The sequence below is a fragment of the Girardinichthys multiradiatus genome, chromosome 20, assembly GCF_021462225.1.
Source record: "Girardinichthys multiradiatus isolate DD_20200921_A chromosome 20, DD_fGirMul_XY1, whole genome shotgun sequence".
Taxonomy (NCBI): Eukaryota; Metazoa; Chordata; class Actinopteri; order Cyprinodontiformes; family Goodeidae; genus Girardinichthys; species Girardinichthys multiradiatus.
The window spans coordinates 50,107,022-50,127,075 of record NC_061812.1 but is presented as its reverse complement, the minus strand read 5'-3'; the positions used below and the strand labels follow the sequence as shown (position 1 = coordinate 50,127,075).

General features: G+C 41.4%; 1 protein-coding gene across 6 annotated transcripts in view; it reads right to left on the bottom strand.

The window, feature by feature from the left end:
- iqsec1b (IQ motif and Sec7 domain ArfGEF 1b) overlaps nt 1-20,054 on the bottom strand; it is a 327,598-nt gene that overhangs the window by 45,834 nt on the left and 261,710 nt on the right. For 5 of the 6 annotated variants that reach the window (XM_047347008.1, XM_047347010.1, XM_047347014.1 and 2 more), the window contains one exon: nt 251-530. In XM_047347008.1, the coding sequence (XP_047202964.1) occupies nt 251-530 (280 nt within the window). Of the gene's footprint in view, nt 1-250; nt 531-7,598; nt 7,726-20,054 lie in introns of those variants that run through there. The other variant, XM_047347012.1, reaches the window with a different exon arrangement.

The following is a 20,054-nucleotide window of genomic DNA, read 5'->3' as shown; positions in this document are numbered from 1 at the left end:
AAACACAGAGCTTTAAGGCTAAAATGAAAGGAGTGGCTGATGAATGTCTAAAGTAGAAATGTTGAGAAATGTAGCAACAATCGAGGGTCCTTATCTCCACACAAGAAAGGACTTCTAAGCAAACATGACTAATGGAAAAGAAAAAAACAAGCAAGTTGTCTGCATCTAGACCACCTTCTGGACTCATACCTGTTTCAGCAATTATACTTAGTCAGAGCAGGTTATGAGCAGCTTGTTCCTTCCCTCTCACCTGTTTATCCTGAAGGTCCGATGAGAGTTCATAGCTCTCTGACAGCGAGCGAGAGCGCTTGATGGCCTCCTCCTCTGTCTGCTTGCGGAGGATGGACTGGGAGTGCTGAAGCTTGGGTCGGCGAGGTCGCAGGTGGTTCGGCAGGAAGATGTGTCCGTAAAGCTGGCTGTCCAGGTGGTCCAAGCCAAACCCGCCGCGGTGGATCACTGGCTTGCAAACATAGCTGCCACTGGGGTCCGCACAGGCACCCAACTCGCTGACAGGGGCATCACCTTCCACACTGTGACACACAAACACACTGAGATCAGATGAGTCCCTGGCTGAGCCTGCTCAGTGTGTCAGCAAGGAACATGTGACTGATAGAGAAGTGAACTTTGGTACTGCTGGCATGGTATAAATGCAAGTGCAAAAATTCATACTAGCAGTCTGGGTGCTACCTGTCATCCACTGTCTCCTTGAAGGCAGTCCTAAACCCCCTTTTCAATAAACCATAGGTTCCTAAGGAGCCACAGAAAGCTTCACAAACATTCAAATCACTGTAGCATTATCATCAGCAAGCAAAAACAAAGTGACTCAAGTGCATGAAACACCTTCCTGAATGTTAAGATCCACACGGATCCTGGACTCCTACACAGAACACAAACCTCAGCAGAGGATCAGACAAGCAACAGCAATCCAAAGCTGGCTGCAAACTGCTAAATACTAACCCCAGAGCTGTTTACCTTCCTCCGCAAAAAGCCTTTATACTACTGTGGCTATAGCATCCTTTGCTAGGCTGTAGGACCTGTAACTATCATAAACAACAATCTAGGTCTTAGTCTTTGGACAGACACAGTAGTGGATGCCTGGGAAAGCAGATAACAAGCAGAGTACGCATTGTAGTTTTCATTCACATCTATTTCATTGGTTAGAAAGGCATAGGTTAGAAAGCAGCAGAAGACAATGAGGGATGAAGCAGCATAATGGAAAACTGTATCAGCCTGCAGATGCAGATTTTACTCCAAGGATAAACACAATTCCTAAAGTATTCAAACCCTTTTAACTTTTCACAATTGGTTGCATTTTACCACAGTTTTCAGTGGGTTTTATTGGATTTGCATGAACTGGACCAACAGAAAGTAGAGTATGGCTATGATGTGGAAGTAAATTATTCAACAAAAATCTGAAAAGTTTGGAATTCATTTATATTAAGTCTCTTCTTACTCTGATACCCTTAGATAAAATCTAATACCGTTAATTGCCTTTAGAAGTCACCTAAGTGTAAATGTCCATCTGTGTTTAATGTAATCTGAGTCTGAATGCAACTGTTCTGGTTCTGGTCTCAGAGGTTTGTAGGAGAACATTAGAGAACAAACAGCATCATGGAGACGAAGGAACCCAGCAGCCAGGTCAAGGAGAAAGTTGTTTACAGCAGAGTTCGGTTGTACAACAATATCCGAAGCTCTGAACATCTCACAGAGTTCTGTTCAATCCATCATCTGAACATGGAGAGGGCGGACCAACTGCAGATCAACCAAGACATGGAGGTCCACCTAATCTTACAGGTTGGGCAAGGAGAGCATTAATCACAGAAGAAGCCAAGAGGAATATGGGAACTCCGGAGGAGCTGCAGAGATACCCAGCTCAGATGTCTGTTGACAGGATAACTGCTAGTTGTACACTTCAACAATTTGGCCTTTGTAGAAGAGTGGCAAGAAAAAAATGAATGAACGCTAGAAAAAGTCTTGTCTACCACAGACCATGTAGGACACAATGCAGACATGTGGATGCAAAACCTAAATGCAAAAAAATGTGTGGAGGAAAACTAACACTGCACAAATACTACGACCAAATCATAAACATGGTGAAACATAGTGGTGACAGCATCATGCTGTGGGGATCCTTTTCTTTAGCAGTAACAGGGAAGCTGGACAGGGTTGGAAGTGAAGATGGATGGAGCCAATTCCAGGACAATTCTGGAAGAAAATCTGTTAGAAGCATCAGATTACCTGAGACTGGGGCAGAACAACGACCCAAAACATATGTCTGAAGTGACAGAATTACTGCAGTTCCCCTAATTGAATATTCTAATCATTTATATGAAGGTGATCTGACCTAGACCTTGAATTTTGTTCAAGCTTCAATGCAGCTGGGAACCACAAGTCAACAACTTATTAGTGACTTAAAAACAAGTTTAGGATGGTGGTTCGCAAATAATGATATGTACTGTAGGAGAAGAGGGGTCCTAGGTCTCTCCTGACTCCGTCCACGGGGCAGAACACCAGTATCTACTGGGCCTGTCAAAATCCATATAACAGAGTGTAGTATATAGCTGAGTATATAGCTGAGTATGTGTCATCTGACCATGGATCAGTAGGATAGTGAATCAGTCAGAGAGAAAAGTCTACCAAATGATCAAATAACCTCTAGAAGATGCCTTTAAGAAGGGGCCAAGCATTAAGCTTTTCATCTGCCTGCTATATGAATATTAACCTTTGTATATTAGAGCAAGATTCTAAAGTAAATATGATGAATAAAATTCCACTGAGTTTATCATCAGTGTAATAAATGAAGCAGAGAAAGTCAGAGAGGAAATCTATCTGGAGACCATCTATCATTGCTTATAACCTTGTCAGAGCTCTGTGGGGGAATGTGTCAGGGTTAGAAAATAAAGCTAAAATAAAACCTTTATTGGGAAAAAATGAAGCCTGGAAAAAGCTCATAGCAAAAAACCAGTGAGGTCTGTCAATGTCCTATACAAAGGGTTTATTCACCTAACGTGTTCCAGAGAACAGAGAAACAATAACATGAATACCGAAATAGAAGAAAGCTACGTGTCACATTTTACTGAGAAACATGATTTCAGTCCTAATATAAAAACTGACCTTCTCTGTCAGGTTTTATTAGCAAAAAAAAGGCGACATAATCAGGTAATTAGGCTGACCTAGCAGTGCATATTTAACTGGAAAGATCAGAGAATTTATTTGGAGGAAAAGATTTGCATTGAGAAAATGACAGCACTGAAAACCTGCTTCTATCATTGGTTGAAGTGGTTATTTATTAGCTAGTGGGCTTATTATTGTCAACCTTATTTACTCTAAAGGTAAGTGTAGCAAGTTAAAAGTATAAAAGGTACTTTATAATTCAAATATAATGAACCTAATCTTCTGCTGTGACAGGAGCTGAATCTTTGCAGCCAACAGCGCTTTACTGATAGAATTCTCTCAGACTGCACAGAGGGAAGAGCAAGCTAAGGTCAGAGCAGCAGACCAGCTCAGAGACTTTCATCCAGCCTCATTATGATGAAAAGCCTAACCCCTCACCAGGAAATCCCATTTAAGGCTCAAGCAGGAGGAGCAGAAGCAGCGAATATGTCAATTCACACAGCGGTTCACTCTGACTGAGCTATCCTTTCATAGAAAAGCAAAACATGGATTACTGTACGTCCACCACTGTAAATGGATGTTCCTGTAATATCAAAGAAAATGTTTCAGTGCAGTACTACAACACAAAGTGACATAACCTCCAGATTATTCCAGCTATCACAGTCTTAATGTTGCCCATCCATTCAAACAGCAGCTCTTATTCTATCAAGCTGTGATGATGAGTATTCCTTCAAAGGTAACCTGAAATACATCCCAGTTGACCTCTGTTGGGACACTATACAATGCACCATAAAAACTCAAGTCTGGAATTCTTTTTGATTTTTTTTTTAAAGGCAACAATACTGATAAAATAATCCACAAAAACCTCAGTCAAATACACCAGGGGCATGGCACGTCTGACCCTACCACTGTAAGGGCAAACATCGCTACACAAGCAATGCATCAACTAAAAATAGATTAGCAAACAGATATTAAAGATTATTTTCCTGCGACATCCAGGCCACAGAAGTGTGATTTATTAAAACAACAAACAGATCAAATTTTGTTGAGAAAACATTGCCGAATCAACAACAATTAAAAATCATGTTTCTAATGAGTGGTTGTTATGTTTGAAGCTATTTTAGCTTAACGCTAGAGCAGAGCAATACAATTACATCACATGTTTTTGGTTGAGAAAAGGTTTCCAAAGGAGGAGACATCATTTTATTGGTCCTAACCTTAACCTCACAAGGTTAGGGAACCTTGCAAGTTATTTGGCTAAAATGGCTTCAAAACTTCCTGGTTTGGGAACTGGCTTGGTTACCGTGTATGCACACATTCATGTTTAATCTAAAATTACCTTATTCAGATAAACTGTAGTCTGCTTTGTGCTGACAACCCTGGGGTCTGATGTACAAAACCATCAGAGGACCAGAGGAAACCTTTGTGCACATGCACAGTCTCTACTGAGGTACTAATCAGAATCAGAATCAGCTTTATTGCCAAGTTGGTACATACAAACAAGGAATTTGACTCCAGTACACTTTGCTCTTTGGTTTTGCTTTTGCATCACAGAATATACATATTTACAATGTACAATATACACATATATAAATAAAAAGGTGCATTTGCAACATCTGTATGCTGTTGTTTTGTACTCTATTGAATGTTCAACAGATAAACAGCCTGGGGGAAGAAACTGTTTCTGTGGCGGCTGGTTTTAGTAAGACGTTCAATATCAAAACAACCTAAAATTTACTAACTAAGAGAAAAGGTAAACCACACAGAATGAATCTCTGACCTTAATTTTATTTGGTCCAGACCAGACCTATGTTCCCAGTCTAAACACTGGCTTGAAGCTAGAAGTGTCTTTGTCAGAAACAATGCTTGCATTACAGTAAAACGGGTCAGAGTTGTTTATCTTGTTCCAAAATGACCCAAAGTTATATAGTACAGAACTAAGTATGAAGAAGCCTAAATCAGGAGCCCTTAAACATCTCTGGCTAATAAACCCAGCAGTCAGTTAGTCTGGGGTTTACATTCCCCTGACTATAAGAAAAAAGATATTAACAAGACTCAAGGACCAGACCTCCAGTCTACCTACGCTGACCCAGTCTAGACTCTAGGTCAGGTTTGAAGTCTTTTCTTTACGGGCTTAAGTGCAATTTTAGCCAGAGTCTGAGATTCTAGTCATTATCTCTGCCTCATTTCCCCCTGTAAGCTTGCCTTTTAATACAAAAACTAACAAAGTGTTCAGCTGTCCAGAGATAGTCCCTGAAGTGCCCCCTGCTACATTCACTGCTCAGAAACATTAAGCAACACTTGGAAAACACATCAGATCTCAAATGGAAAAAAATCCTGCTGGATATCCATACTAATATGGAATGGGTCATGTGCTAGGAACAACAGGATGCCATATCATTTGATAAAAATTAAAATTATCAACCCACAGAGGGCTTAATCTGAAATCACAGAGACATTTAAACCAAAACACTGATATGGCAGGCTAGTCCAATTTGTTGAAATGTCATCGCAGCAACTCAAAATGGACCTCATTAGCTTGTATGGCCCCCTATGTGCTTGTATGTATGCCTGACAACATCGGGGCATGCTTCTTATGAGATGATCGATGTTGTTCTGGGGTATCTTGTGACGCAGGATGGATATAAACGTGATACTACATAGAATTATCACATGAGGTCAGGCATTATCATGCACCAGGAGGAACCCAGGACCACTGCACCAGTGAAGGGTCTAACTATGGGTCCAAGGATTTCATCCAGATATCTAATGGTAGTCAGGGTGCCATTGTTTATTCTGTAAAGGTCTGCGTGTCCCTCCATGAATATGCCTCCCCAGACCAACACAGATTCACCACCAAACCAGTAATGCTAAACAATGCTACAGGCACGTTCACTGCAGCTTCTCAAAACCCTCTCATGTCTGTCACATTTCTCTGGCAAAAGCCAGTCGCTCCATGGTGCCGGGCAGTGAGCACAGGGCTTTATAGAGGCTGTCGGGCCCTCAGGCCTCCTTCCTGAAGTCTGTTTCTGTCATACCTGCTTGTGTTTTGAGTTCTTGAGTTTGTGTTTTTGTTAAATTACCTGGTCTAGTCTTTCGTTTTGTCTCCCTGCACCCCTAACCCACACCTGTTCTGTGTTTTCCCCTGATTGTCTGGTCACGTTTGTCTTTGGTTCCCCTTGCTGTTCAGTTATGAATTTAAACCCGTTTGTTTCCTTTTTTCCCCGCTGTTTCCTTATGTTATTTGTATGTGCGATCTCGTGTTTTGGCTATCCTGCCTGTGTCCTGCCATGGATAATAAAGACTCATCTTACCTGAAAACCTCAAGCTTCAAGAGTTCTTCCCTGCATATTAGTCCAACAAGAAACCAAATTATGACAGTTTCTAATGGTTTAGTCAGAGACATTCACACTAGTGGGCCACTGAAGGTCACTTTGTAGGGTCCTGTTAGTACTCATCTTGTTCCTCCTTGCACAGAGGAGCAGAGACTGGTCCTGCTGATGGGTTACGGACCTCCGACTGCCCTGTCCAGCTCTCTTAAAGTAATTGTCTCCTGGAATCTACTTCATGCTCCTTAGACTGTGTTAGAAGAAACAGGAAACCTTCAAGCAATGCCACGTATTGATGTACCATCCTGGTGGAGTTGGACTGCCTGTCCAACCTCTGTAGGGTCTACGTATCGCCCTCTGCTACCAGTAGTGACACTGACTCTGGTCAAATGCAAAACTACTGAAAGGCAGTAAAATGAGGAGGGAAAAATGTCTGTTGCTCCCACTTGTAAAACAATCCTGTTTTGGGGGTTGTCTCATTGTTGCCCCTTTTGTGCACCTGTTGTTCATTTCATTAACACCAAATAGCTGACACTGATTACCAACCCTCTTTACTACTGAGCTGACCCGATCAATATACAAGAACTTTGAAAATTATACTCTGATTAAAAGCTTTTCCTTTCATTTCTTTGCAATGCGTAATAAACATATTTGCAGAGAGCGCTGGTGCCACATGTTGACTGGAGGTGTACAGCTCTTCCCTGGAAGATGCCATCATGATGTTGCTGTTCGTGGAAACTCTTCTCACTGGGTCACAGTGCAGAGAACAGTCACACACAGCCATCCTCTTCCACTTCTGTGGTATTTACTGTGGCAGTCAGGCGTGTGAGTAATTAGTCAAAGCTGTGATTGAGTTAATATGATGTCACTAAAATCTCAGCTGAATATAGCTGTTTGGCATTCAGATGGAAAATCAAACACTAACTTAAAGCCTAGAGTTGCTATTCCTAAATATTCCCTGTGATGAAACCCACCTTATTAAGGACCGTTAATCCAATATGCATTAAAAGCACTTTTGTTGGACTTCAATAAATGCTCTCTCAACAGAACCTGACTGCCCTCCACGTGCACAGAAATACACACGGGTAAAGGCAAAAATCTGCATCACCAGGTGACAATTGAGCCAAATCACATAGGCAGAACACAGCCACTCACCAGCTATCTGAGTCCAGCTCCACAAAAGACTGGGTCCTGTCTGAGGTACACTGCAGACACCACATACTGTCCTCTGAGCTCCCTACAAAACCACCACAGGCCCCCACATGTTTGTTACTGCGTCATTAGGGTAACTGGACCAGTTGTTGCATTGATCCTGCTGTGTCCTAACAAGGAACTGCTCCCCCTCTTTCCACAGTTCTTCAGTTTTCTGGCCTCCCTTCACAGACTTTTGAGGAGGGGCGTTCACAGGAAGAGGGAGGGAATTTCCTCCAAAGGAAACTGGGTCGTGTGGCTGCTGGAGCTCTGGTGTCGCACAGATTTGAAGGCTCTTAAATACGAAGAAAAATACTGGTGAGAGAGTGAGAAAGAGCAAGCCATGCTGGTGATGTTATTTATTAATAGTCTGAGAATGGCATACAGGATAAGGTCCTGGAAAACAGCTGGATACACAGTTGCATCCAATGTGGAGGTACAGCTGCAGTAATGTGAGCTCTAGCTCAGTCCAACTGTCCTCAGACATCAGCCATATGGTGCAGCTGTTTATCACAACTTTATGAATGTATATTAAAAGCCTGTAGAGGATCGTTAAAATGATATCTATCATGACAACAGCACTCCATAAGAAGCAACAGCTGACCTGCTGACACTTTCCTCAAACAAACATCCAAGTTAAACACAACTCTCCCATCTTGGGACTAATATTTAGAATGATTCCTCCCTGAGCACTTTTATTCCCAGCCATGTCTCCTCCCAAGCCAAGCAATGACAGGCCACCTAGTTCTGTATGCTGACATCACCGACCAAAAACAGGCCTGCATCAACAGGACTAAAAATTGTATCAACCAGCTAAATCCCTGTGAAAACACACCTAACAGGGATGGATTGGCAAGAGATGCATAATGACAACAAGACTCCCTTTAGTACATCATCCAGACAATCAAATATAATAAGTGTTTATTTTGGCTTTAAGAAAACTAGCTCCACGAGGTGAGATCTTGCATGGAGCCCCAGACTAAGGGATACTGACCATCTACTTGAATGTCATACATTTTCTTATAATTGCTCCAACAGTTGTTGTCTTCTCACCAAGCTGCTTGGCTATTTTCCTGTAATCCATCCCTGCCTTGTGCAGATCAACTATTTTACCCCTGATGTTCTTACACAGCTCTCTGGTCTTGGCCATTGTGGAGAGGTTGGAGTTTGTCTGATTGAGTGTGTGGACAGGTATCTTTTATGCAGATAATGAGTTCAAACAGGTGCAGTTAATACAGGTAATGAGTGGAGAACAGGAGGTCTTCTTACAGAACTAACAGGCCTGTGAGAGCCGGGATTCTTACTGGTTGTTAAGTGATCAAATACTTATGTCATACAATAAAATGCAAATTAAGTACACAATGTGATTTTCTAAATTTTTCTTTTAGATTCCGTCACTCACAGTTGAAGAGTACCTTTGATAAAAAAAAAAGACTTCTACATGCTGGAAAACCTGCAAAGTCAGCAGTGTATCAAATACTTGCTCTCCCCACTGTATGTATGTATGTACAGTGCGTTGGAAAAGTACTCGTCCCCCTTGAACTGGTCGACCTCTTGCCACATTTCAGGCTTCAAACATAAAGATATAAAATTCAAATTTTTTGTGAAGAATCAACAACAAGTGGGACACAATCGTGAAGTGGAATGAAATTTATTGGATGTGTCAAACTTTTTTAACAAATAAAAAACTGAAAAGTGGTGTGTGCAATATTATTCGGCCCCCTTGCGTTAATACTTTGTAACGCCACCCTTTGCTGCAATTACAGCTGCAAGTCGCTTGGGGTTTGTCTCTATCAGTTTTGCTTAGAGAGACTGAAATTCTTGCCCATTCTTCCTTGCAAAACAGCTTAAGCTCAGTGAGGTTGGATGGAGAGTGTTTGTGAAGAGCAGTCTTCAGCTCTTTCCACAGATTCTGGATTGGATTGAGGTCTGGACTTTGACTTGGCCATTCCAACACCTGGATACGTTTATTTGTGAACCATTCCATTGTAGATTTGGCTTTATGTTTTGGATCATTGTCTTGTTGGAAGATAAATCTCCGTCCCAGTCTCAGGTCTCTTGCAGACTCCAACAGGTCTTCTTCCAGAATGGTCCTGTATTTGGCCCCATCCATCTTCCCATCAATTTTGTCCATCTTCCCTGTCCCTGCTGACGAAAAGCAGGCCCAAACCATGATGCTGCCACCACCAAGTTTGACAGTGGGGATGGTGTGTTCAAGGTGATGAGCTGTGTTGCTTTTACGTCAAACATATTGTTTTGCATTGTGGCCAAACAGTTTGATTTTGGCTTCATCTGACCAGAGCACCTTCTTCCACATGTTTGGTGTGTCTCCCAGGTGGCTTGTGGCAAACTTTAAACGAGACGTTTTATGGATATCTTTGAGAAATGTCTTTCTTCTTGCCACTCTTCCATAAAGGCCAGATTTGTGCAGTGTACGAATGATTGTTGTCCTATGGACAGACTCTCCCACCTCAGCTGTTTTGTAGGTGTTGCCCTATAATTCCACACAGTAACTTAAATAAGGCAAAATAAGTGAACAATATAGAATATGAAGTGCATCATAATTCAGAAAATGCTTAGCTTTGCTGACAACGGCAATACTTCTAGATAAAGTTGGAATAGTATTACAATGATGGACTGATAGGTTGTGTTTTGCTCTTTTCGTTTAACCCAATTGTAAATGCAGAACCATAGTCTGGCAGTAAAGGAACAAGGTTATAGGAGTCTTGAGCTCATTCTTAGCCCCTGACCGTATTAGCCATCAATCATCAGCAGAGAGAAGATACTGCAGGTGTTTCTATCCATTTGCCTTGGTGTTCCCCTCGTGACCTTTGAGATCCATGTAGTGAATTACAATAGCTGAACCTGACAGCTTGTTCTCTACATGACCAGACACACTGAGATTTTGTGAGTTATGTTTTAGGTTTAGTTATGTTAATTTCAGAGCCAGTAAAATGATTATTGTTTCATGTCTTTGCTTTAACTTATTTTGTGCATGCACGTCATTGGTTTCATTGGCATGTAGAAGCAGTGGATGTGATTAAAAGCTGCTAGAGATTTCAAAGAACAGCTGTTCTTCAGAAGTAGCTGAATAATGGCAAAATCCCAGCACTGGCTCCACCTGGCTCCATGGTTGACTTAGAGGAACTGTCTCAGAACCTCAGCCCACATAGAGTATGAAACTGTCCTGATCTGATTTACTGTATTTGTTCCTGACCAAAGAAAACCCAATCTGACCAATTCCTGCTTACCTCAGGGTGTCATGTTGTGGTTCTATTCCACACACTGCACTGGGCTGCTTCTCATTTAGCAGGGCCTAAAACAGAATCTTTGACAGACACAACGTTTTCTGCTTCACCTCGTCAATAAATAGAGCGCTCTGCATGAGCAGGTTAGCAGGAGAGTAATCAGTCTGCATCCCAGATGCGATGTCTGTGATTGAAAATGCTAGCACAGACAGACACATGACACGGCTCCAGGGATGTGACCTTAAACACAAAAGACCACTCAATCTGATTCCAAATTCAGACCCTCAGAGTACCTGTTGGACATTCACCTACAGCTGTCCAACTCTCCAGAAGCCTCTTTGTGCCCCTGAGATGGCTTTGACTTGTCTCTCCCATCTTTCTGCTGTGCTGGCGTTCATAGTTTTTCAGGAAGATTAAAAGTGACCCTTTAACTTTTTAGGTTTTGTATACATAACTGGGGAGTATTTTACTGCATAATGATTCAGAACTCAGAAATTCTTAAAGGTTCATCTAACCTTTTAAAGTCATTACATACTAGTTTTATTTAAAAGAACACAAGAAGAAAAAGCTAATTAGTGCAACGAAAGAGCAATTTATGCCTTTCAGGGTTTTAGAGGCATTCTTAAAAGAGGCCAGTCTTCAAGAGATTATCAAAGGTACTGGGACCACCAGCTGTTCTGATGGCATGCAGTGAGTCTTTGCTGGCACAGAGCTTTGAGTAAGGATGATGATGATTCCAAATGAGAAGCATGCAGCAGGGAAAAGGATCAGAAATATGTTTAAGGGAAATGACCAAAGTCGGTGTTGGTAGCAAAAACTGGTAAAACATCCATCCCAGCAGCATAAATCTAGCATTCAGCTTGTAGTAACAACCCAGCAGTTTTTGGTGACCAAGGCCAACAAGATGCTGGACTTAGATTAATGGTGCTAATTGCTCGGTCATAACACTGGTCACAAAAAATGAGGACAGTCAAAGCAAAGCTGTCAATATATGAAGCAGGAGAACTGGACCTTTTGCTTGCAGAATATTAGTTGTAACCAAATGACCAAATTATTGTTAATGAATCATATCAAAACAGATTAAATATGCTAACATTAGCCTAGACCTTCAGCATATCACATATATGTTTAATAAATTATAAAGATGTGTGTGTTTCAGATGGCATGTTTTCAGAACATTATGACCTAATTAATTAATGTTAGAAAATTCAATAAAATCTTTCCTGCAAAAACTCTGACTGGGATACAACTCAAGGATATTCAACATGGCATAGATTGTATTAGGTTTAATGTGAAATTAGACTGGAACTAATCATGAGCAAATGCTTAATCTACAATGACTTGGCTCAGTCAACAACACAATGCGAGTGACTGTCCACTGTCTCTACATGCTCATCCAGGAGGAGGGAATGCTGCAAGTCACTGGGTTTCCTTATATAGAAAAACCTTTTAAACAATTTGAATAATAAAAGGAATTTGACCGTATTTTTTGATAGCTAGGATCAATTTGGAATGGATGTAACTGACTTGAAATCTTGATAAGATATTTGCTGTGAATTGGCGCTATATGAGTAAACTAATTTGAATCAAAAAACCAAATTTGATGAGCCAGTTGTATAACTTTGCTCTAAACTAATAAACTAAATTCATTGACTTCAGTAATTTTCTGTTAGATTTAGTCCTGGACTTTGGCTAAGAAATTCCAAAACTTTACCGGTCATAAAGTTATTCTATTATTTATTTAGATGAATGCTTGGACTCACGATGTTGCTAAGAAATAAAACTTCTCTCCTTCTTCAGCTTTGTAACCTGAAAGTTTTGGTTAAAACTTGACAGATATTTGGTACTGTTCAGAATGAAATTCACCTTGACAAAAACCAAACTACCAACTAAAGAAAAGTACCTCCAGACCATGATGCCTCCACCATGTCTCACTGTGGGTATGGTGGTCTTTTGGTAATGTTTAGAGTTATTTTTATGTCAAAATACCTTGAAGAATTGCAGTCCAAAGTTCTAGTTTGGACTTCTGTGAAATCAAACTGTCCACTTAGGAAGCAACACTGATTGACAATCAGCTTCACATGCTGTTGTGCAAATGGAAAAGACAACAGGGGGAAATATTTGGCGATTAGCAAGACACACTCAATAAAGGAGTGGTTCTGCAGGTGGGCACCACAGACCACTTCTCAGTACCTATGCTTTCTGGCTGATGTTTTGGTCACTTTTGAATGTTGGTGGTGCTTTCACACTCGTGGTAGCATGAGACGGACTCTACAACCCACACAAGTGGCTCAGGTAGTGCAGCTCATCCAGGATGGCACATCAATGCCAGCTGTGGCAAGAAGGTTTGCTGTGTCTGTCAGCGTAGTGTCCAGAGCCTGGAGGCGCTACCAGGAGACAGGCCAGTACACCAGGAGATGTGGAGGAGGCCGTAGGAGGGCAACAACCCAGCAGCAGGACCGCTACCTCCACCTTTGTGCAAGGAGGAACAGGAGGAGCACTGCCAGAGCCCTGCAAGATGACCTCCAGCAGGCCACAAATGTGCATGTGTCTGCACAAACGGTTAGAAACCGACTCCATGAGGATGATATGAGGGCCCGACGTCCACAAATGGGGGTTGTGCTCACAGCCCAACACCATGCAGGACGCTTGGCATTTGCCAGAGAACACCAGGATTGGCAAATTCGCCACTGGAGCCCTGTGCTCTTCACAGATGAAAGCAGGTTCACACTGAGAACATGTGACAGACGTGACAGAGTCTGGAGACACAGTGGAGAGCGATCTGCTGCCAGCAACGTCCTTCAGCATGACCAGTGTTGCAGTCGGTCAGTAATGGTGTGGGGTGGCATTTCTTTGGAGGGCCGCACGGCTGGAGTGTGTCAGCAGTTCCTGCAAGATGAAGACATTGAAGCTATGGACAGTCATGTCTCGCTCCATCCACCAACGTCACGTTGCACCACAGACTGTCCAGGAGTTGGCAAATGTTTTAGTCCAGGTCTGGGAGGAGATCCCTCAGGAGACCATCCACCGTCTCATCAGGAGCATGCCCAGGCGTTGTAGGGAGGTCATACAGGCACGTGGAGGCCACACACAATACTGAGCCTCATTTTGACTTGTTTTAAGGACATTACATCAAATTTGGATCAGCCTCTAGTGTGTTTTTCCACTTTAATTTTGTGTGTGACTCCAAATTCAGGCCTCCTTTGGTTAATAAATTTGATTTCCATTGAGGATTTTTGTGTGACTTTGTTGTCAGCACATTCAACTTTGTACAGAACAAAGTATTCAATGAGAATATTTTATTAATTCAGATCCAGGATGTGTTATTTGAGTGTTCCCTTTATTTTTTGGAGCAGTGTACATTCTGACTCCTTTAGAAGAAAGGACTTCTGCTTTAAAGCCCTATTTATCAGTCCAGACATACAAACAGGAGATTGGTGTCACATGTAGAACATTACCAGTACTTGGCCTAAATTCCTGCAGCTCCATCAGTGTTGCTCTCAGCCTTCTGGAAGCCTCCCTTCATGGGCAGTTCTAGACAGAGGCCAATAGGTGCCAGTGCCCCTGTAGAAATGGTCATGCCCCCTGTTATTGCCCCTGTACTGAAGACATAATACTAAATCAATTTCTTATGATGATATGTGCCTGGCATAGAAACTTTAACTTATTGGTCCCTTGGACCAATTTTATTGTTTAAACATTACAGTTTTACTTTAACAGTGAATTAAAAATGAAGTTGTTGCACTTTTAGCTTCAGCTGTACTGAGATAGGATCACAGTCAGATCAGGGGTCTGCAATCTGCAGCTCCAGAGTCACAAGTAGGTCTGTGGCTCACCTAATATATCAAACAAAAACATATTGCTTAGTTTTTTTGTTTGATTCTTTTGTTCTGTGCCCCTATGAAGAAACACCTTGGCCCCCTGGTAAATCTGGTCTAGTACCACCACTGCCTCCCTGACCAGTTTCTTTTCTTTAGTTTTGCAGAAACCTCCAGTTTCGATAATATCCATGTTGCCCAATACCTTCTCAAAATACTGGTGACTGCCCTCACTGCTTCATAGTGTATGTGGGTTTGTTACATTATTCTCCTGACTGTGGTTGTTGTTTAGATTGTTGTTGATATACAATGTGAGCGATGGAAACCGAAGTCAAATTCTGTGTTTGTGCACAGAAACCTGCCACTAAAGTTGATTCTCATTCCGAAAAGTTGCTTCAACAAAGTGTTAGTTTTGGGGAGTGCAGAGTTATGCAACCAGGTTACAAAAACGTTTTTAATTACTTCTACTCTCCACCTTAGTTGTAGAAAGATTAGATTATGTTTGACATGATTCATTTTCAATCCTCTGAGCTTTAATGAAAAGTCCATCCTAAATACACACAAACAAACCAGCTGTTAAAACAACAGTTAAATACATCCATGTGTTTCCCATGAACCTGCAAATACTTGAAGTAGACATTGTAGTTTATTTGTACAAGGACATGATTATCTACGCAGCATTTATAGTTTACAGCCAATGCAGGATAAGAGCATTTGAACAAAATGCCCTTTCTGCATTTTTCCCAACTCCCAATGCGTCACCATCAGCTGAGTGTGGCGCAGGCCAGGCCCAGTAGAAAGGCTTGCTCTCTAGCTGTCCGCTCTAAAGCCGTTTGGCTCCTGTTCAACCCTGTAATCCCTGAGCTCAGAACCCACTCACGTGTGGCCTGGCGCTCCCAGCCTCAGGCCTCCACGCCAGAAAAAGAGGAAAAACTGAGAGAGGGAGGATTAGCTTAACTCACCACTAGCTATCATGATACTCCTGACAGCATGAGGAACACACAGGGCAAAATGCTAACTTTTACAACAACATTATTAATGTGCAAGGATCTCCATGTTTGGGCATCCAATGAATGAAATCATATATTTTTAGAAGATAAAGGGAGCAATTAGCAGACTAACAGCCTAAAAACAGCACTGATGGTCATATGGCTCAATATCTGTCAGCTGATTCGAGAGCTGTGGCAGCTCCTCTGACCACACTGCAGTTATTTAGTACATCTCTGCTAATCCTCCAGCTGTAGCTGTTCTGCCATCCTGCTGCCGACCTGCCCAGAAGCACAAGAGCAAGAGCTACTCTATTAATCCAAATAACTGCACTCACTCACAATATAGTTACAGTCCCCTTTGAAAGTGTCCATATCCCTTTTTCACATTTTGTCCCATTCCAACCACATACTTGAGTGTATGTTATTGGGATTATAGGTGACAGACCACTGCAAAGCAGAGCAGAGCTGTTGAATGAAAGGGAAGTCTGTTTTTACAATAAAAATCTGAAAAGGCATGTATTTGTATTCAGACCCTCTGAGTCAGGAAGGCCTGGAGAGTGTAATGGTCTCAGTGAACAGCTGTTTTTAAGTCTTACAGTAGGTGGTCAATTTAATTTAGGTCTGGACTTGAATTAGGCCAGTCTCAAGTCTTCTGCAGCCACTAACAGGTTTTTTTGAAGCATTGTCCTGGATTTAGCTCTATTCATTTTCCCATCAGCTCTGGCCGGTGTCCTGCTGAAGAAAAGCATCCGCACAGCATGATGCCACCACTACCATGTTTTACCGTGGGGAAAGTGTCTTCAGGGTGATGTTGAGGGTTAGCCTTTCTCCACACATAGCGTTGTGCATGTAGCCAAAAAGATTTTGGGCTTCGACTTTGGTTTCAACTGATCACAGTACCTTCTCCCACATGAGCTACAAAAACATTTAATTTCCCTTTGGGATTAATAAAGTATTTTTGAATTGAATTGAATGTTTGGTGTCTCTCCTACATGGTTTGTGGCAAACTATAAACAAGAGTTTTCTAGCTTTATTTCAACAATGGCTCACTTCTTGCCACAAAACCATAAAGACCAGATTTGGGAAGTGTATGACTAAGAGTTGTCCTGTCAACAGACTCTCAAACCTGAGATGTGGATCTCTGCAATTCCTCTGGATCAGGGGTCAGTAACCAAGGCTCTCTTGGCCGCTTCTCTGATTAATGCTCTCTTTGTCCAGCCTTTCAGTCTCCTTGCGCAGCCTTTCAATTTAGGTGGATGGCCATATATTGGTAGGTCTGCAGTAGTTCCGTAGACTTTACTTCTTGTGCTGACATTATATTGCACACAACTGTTCTCCTTGCTAATTAAATGACTGTAGAAGGCAACAGGTTGCACTGGATTTTCTTTCGCATCAGAGTAAAAAGGGCTGAACACAAATACATGCCACATTTTAATGTATTTTATTTGTAAGGCATGTTGAAAGTCATTTATTAGTTTTGTTCCACTACTGTTTTCACTAATGTTAGTTGGTTTGTCCCTTACAATTCCAGTAAAATATATCAATGCATGTTGTTGTAAATTTGGTTCAAGGGATGTGAATACTTTTGCAAGCTGCTATTGTACAACAACAGGTTGGATTGGCAATGAATAACTATTATTAGGTACCAAGGGCAATTATTACCAAGTCAGAGGACCACCTGATTATCAGGAAGTAATAGCCAAACAGCTCTTAGTCTCTGTCAATTATTGTTCTATGAATACCTGCAATAGATGAAGGAGTGAACTCACTCACTGGCGTTCTCAAACAGCAAACCCTACACACATATATAGAATAAACATAAACAACTTAATTAACTGAGGACTTAGGGATGAGGCCAAATTTGCACTGAAAACGTTTGGACAATTGATTCTTAATGTTGTGTTAACCAGCCATCACAGTGACTGGCTGACTGAATAAAGCAGTGGACTATACCAAGATGGTAATAAACTCACAATTTGTTCAACAAACAACAGGTGTTATGATGTCACATCCGTAATTAGTGGTTCATCTTAAAAACGAAGAAAATAGTGGCTGTGGCGCTATTTAGAAACCCCCCTCATTCCCACATGTACCTTTAAGTACCATTAACACAAATAATACAAAACAAATAATGTGTGTATCAGCATGGTGATACACCATCCCCACTGCCATGGTGGATCACAGCACAAACAGAGCAAGCTGCGTTGTGAAAACAGCAGAACTAATGGTGGCTACCGTCCTAGCATTATCTGAGCTTTAGCATAAGCAGCTATGACAACGGAGACACAATTTAGAATGTTTATACAGACTATCCAGACTTATATTTAGGGTTAGTGAAAGAAAAGAAAGGGAACACACAAATAAAACGGAACTGACAGCCTCTGCCCCAGCTTGCTCTAAGCATCCTCCGGCCCGACACATATTAAGCATCAAAACAAAGCGCAGTGTTTTATCCTGAACCAATATTCTCTGCCCAGACACAACCTCTTTCTGTGAACCATGCTGATGAACAGGAGAGCTTGTTGAGTTTAGCAGGTCAGATGAATAGAGAAAGAAACACCACTGATGCTTATCAGATGCATGTTTAATATTACTGATGGTACAGGATTCCAAAATGACTAAATTAAGAGAAGAGTCTTAAACTGCGTGTAACCCTGAAGTAACCCAGTCCGATTTAATCTCTTTTACAGTAAACAAGATACAGCACTCACTCAGGTTCCTCTCTGACAGAGATCCTTGCATGGTGTTTGGGTTTTACTTCTGTATTTTGGCTCCACAGCATTTATCATAAGTTTTTATCTTGAGAGGAGTCCGTTGTCTTCAAGTCTGAGCAGCATTCACACAATCCCAGTAAACTCTCAAGCTATCTGATGGATCACAACAGGAAGCATCAATCTGATTTTGTGTAAAGGTGCTGCTGACGGCTGAGTCACAATTCCAGTTTCTGAGAGTTTTTATCAATAAAGCTTTCTTCTCAACAAGTCCAGACGTGCCTGCTGGTAACCTGGAGAACACTGCAGATATGGACGTGATCAGCTGGAGGAAAACATGAGGGGCTCTCTGTGACTTCAGGCGGCATGACCGATACAGCTACACTCCTAATCAGTCTTAATTAACTAAACACTATATCAAATAGATGGAAGAAAATAAATGTCTCAAAATGAAGAAAAAATATAACAGATTGAAACATAATATATTTAGGTTCAAAAGATCAGTGACACTTAAAATGTTTTATGCTAAAATAACCAGACACACCCTACCAAAGGCAGTGATATAAGTCAGGAACTAACTTTGATTCACTGGGTCCTGCTGTCTTTTTCAGCATCTTTTAAAACATCACATCATTTGTTTATCTGACAGGAAAAGAGCTGAATGTGACAGTCCATTTGTTCTTCATCACTTCCTTCTGTTGGGCCTGGCTTTCCAGTTATCATATTCCCATTCTGCCATCTCACAGCAGCACAGCCATGCATTTTGCTAGGCTCCAACAACTTCACTGTCATTTACACCAATACCAGGTGGCCCGGGAAGAGGTGGGCCAGGTTTGTGCCAAGAGTTTCCCCTTCTCATTTAAGGCATTTTATAACTTACATTGTTATTTCAGTTTGAATGAACACAGAATGATAGTTTCATGACATGGAAGTTTTAGGTGGGGCCTATGTATACAGAAAGGACATTTGTAAATTTTTACAAATATGTCATGACCTTAAGTGTCCTATCTGCTGATTTAATAAACAATTGTACGCAACTTTAAGATATTCATGTGGCACCGCTTTACCAAATTCCAGAGGTAGTCCCAAAGTGTTAGTGAAATTAAATGAATTGGAATGTTCAAAAACAATTCAGGAATCATCAACGGTCAAGTAAGTGTGCCATACAGTTGAAACTATCATTGTCCAAAGATAGGGTAGGTTGCCATGTACTCCCAAGAAAGAAGCCTCTGCTCCAAAACTAACACCTTGAAGTTGGTCTGAAATCGCATGGACAAGAAAATGCCTTCTAGAAAAATGTTTTATGGTCTGACAAATATTTATTTATTTATTTATTATTTGAAGAGTTATTTGGCCAAACTGAAAAGCAGTATGTTTGGAGAAGTCCTGCTAAACCTTTAACACCTAAACATGTGGGCAGTATTATGCTGTGGGGATGTGCTGCATATATATGGTGGCCAGATGGATGAAACTTGGACTCAACAGTGAGACCAAACAAGAAATAAGCCAGGCTAACAAAAGACTTCACAACTGGCCCTAACCTTAATTTATTGCAGATGTGTGCTCAAGGCTTTAACACTGTGTCTGAGGCAGGAAACAACCTACTTTAAATGAATTATACCAATTCTGCCAATAAGCCCAGTTAGATATCAAG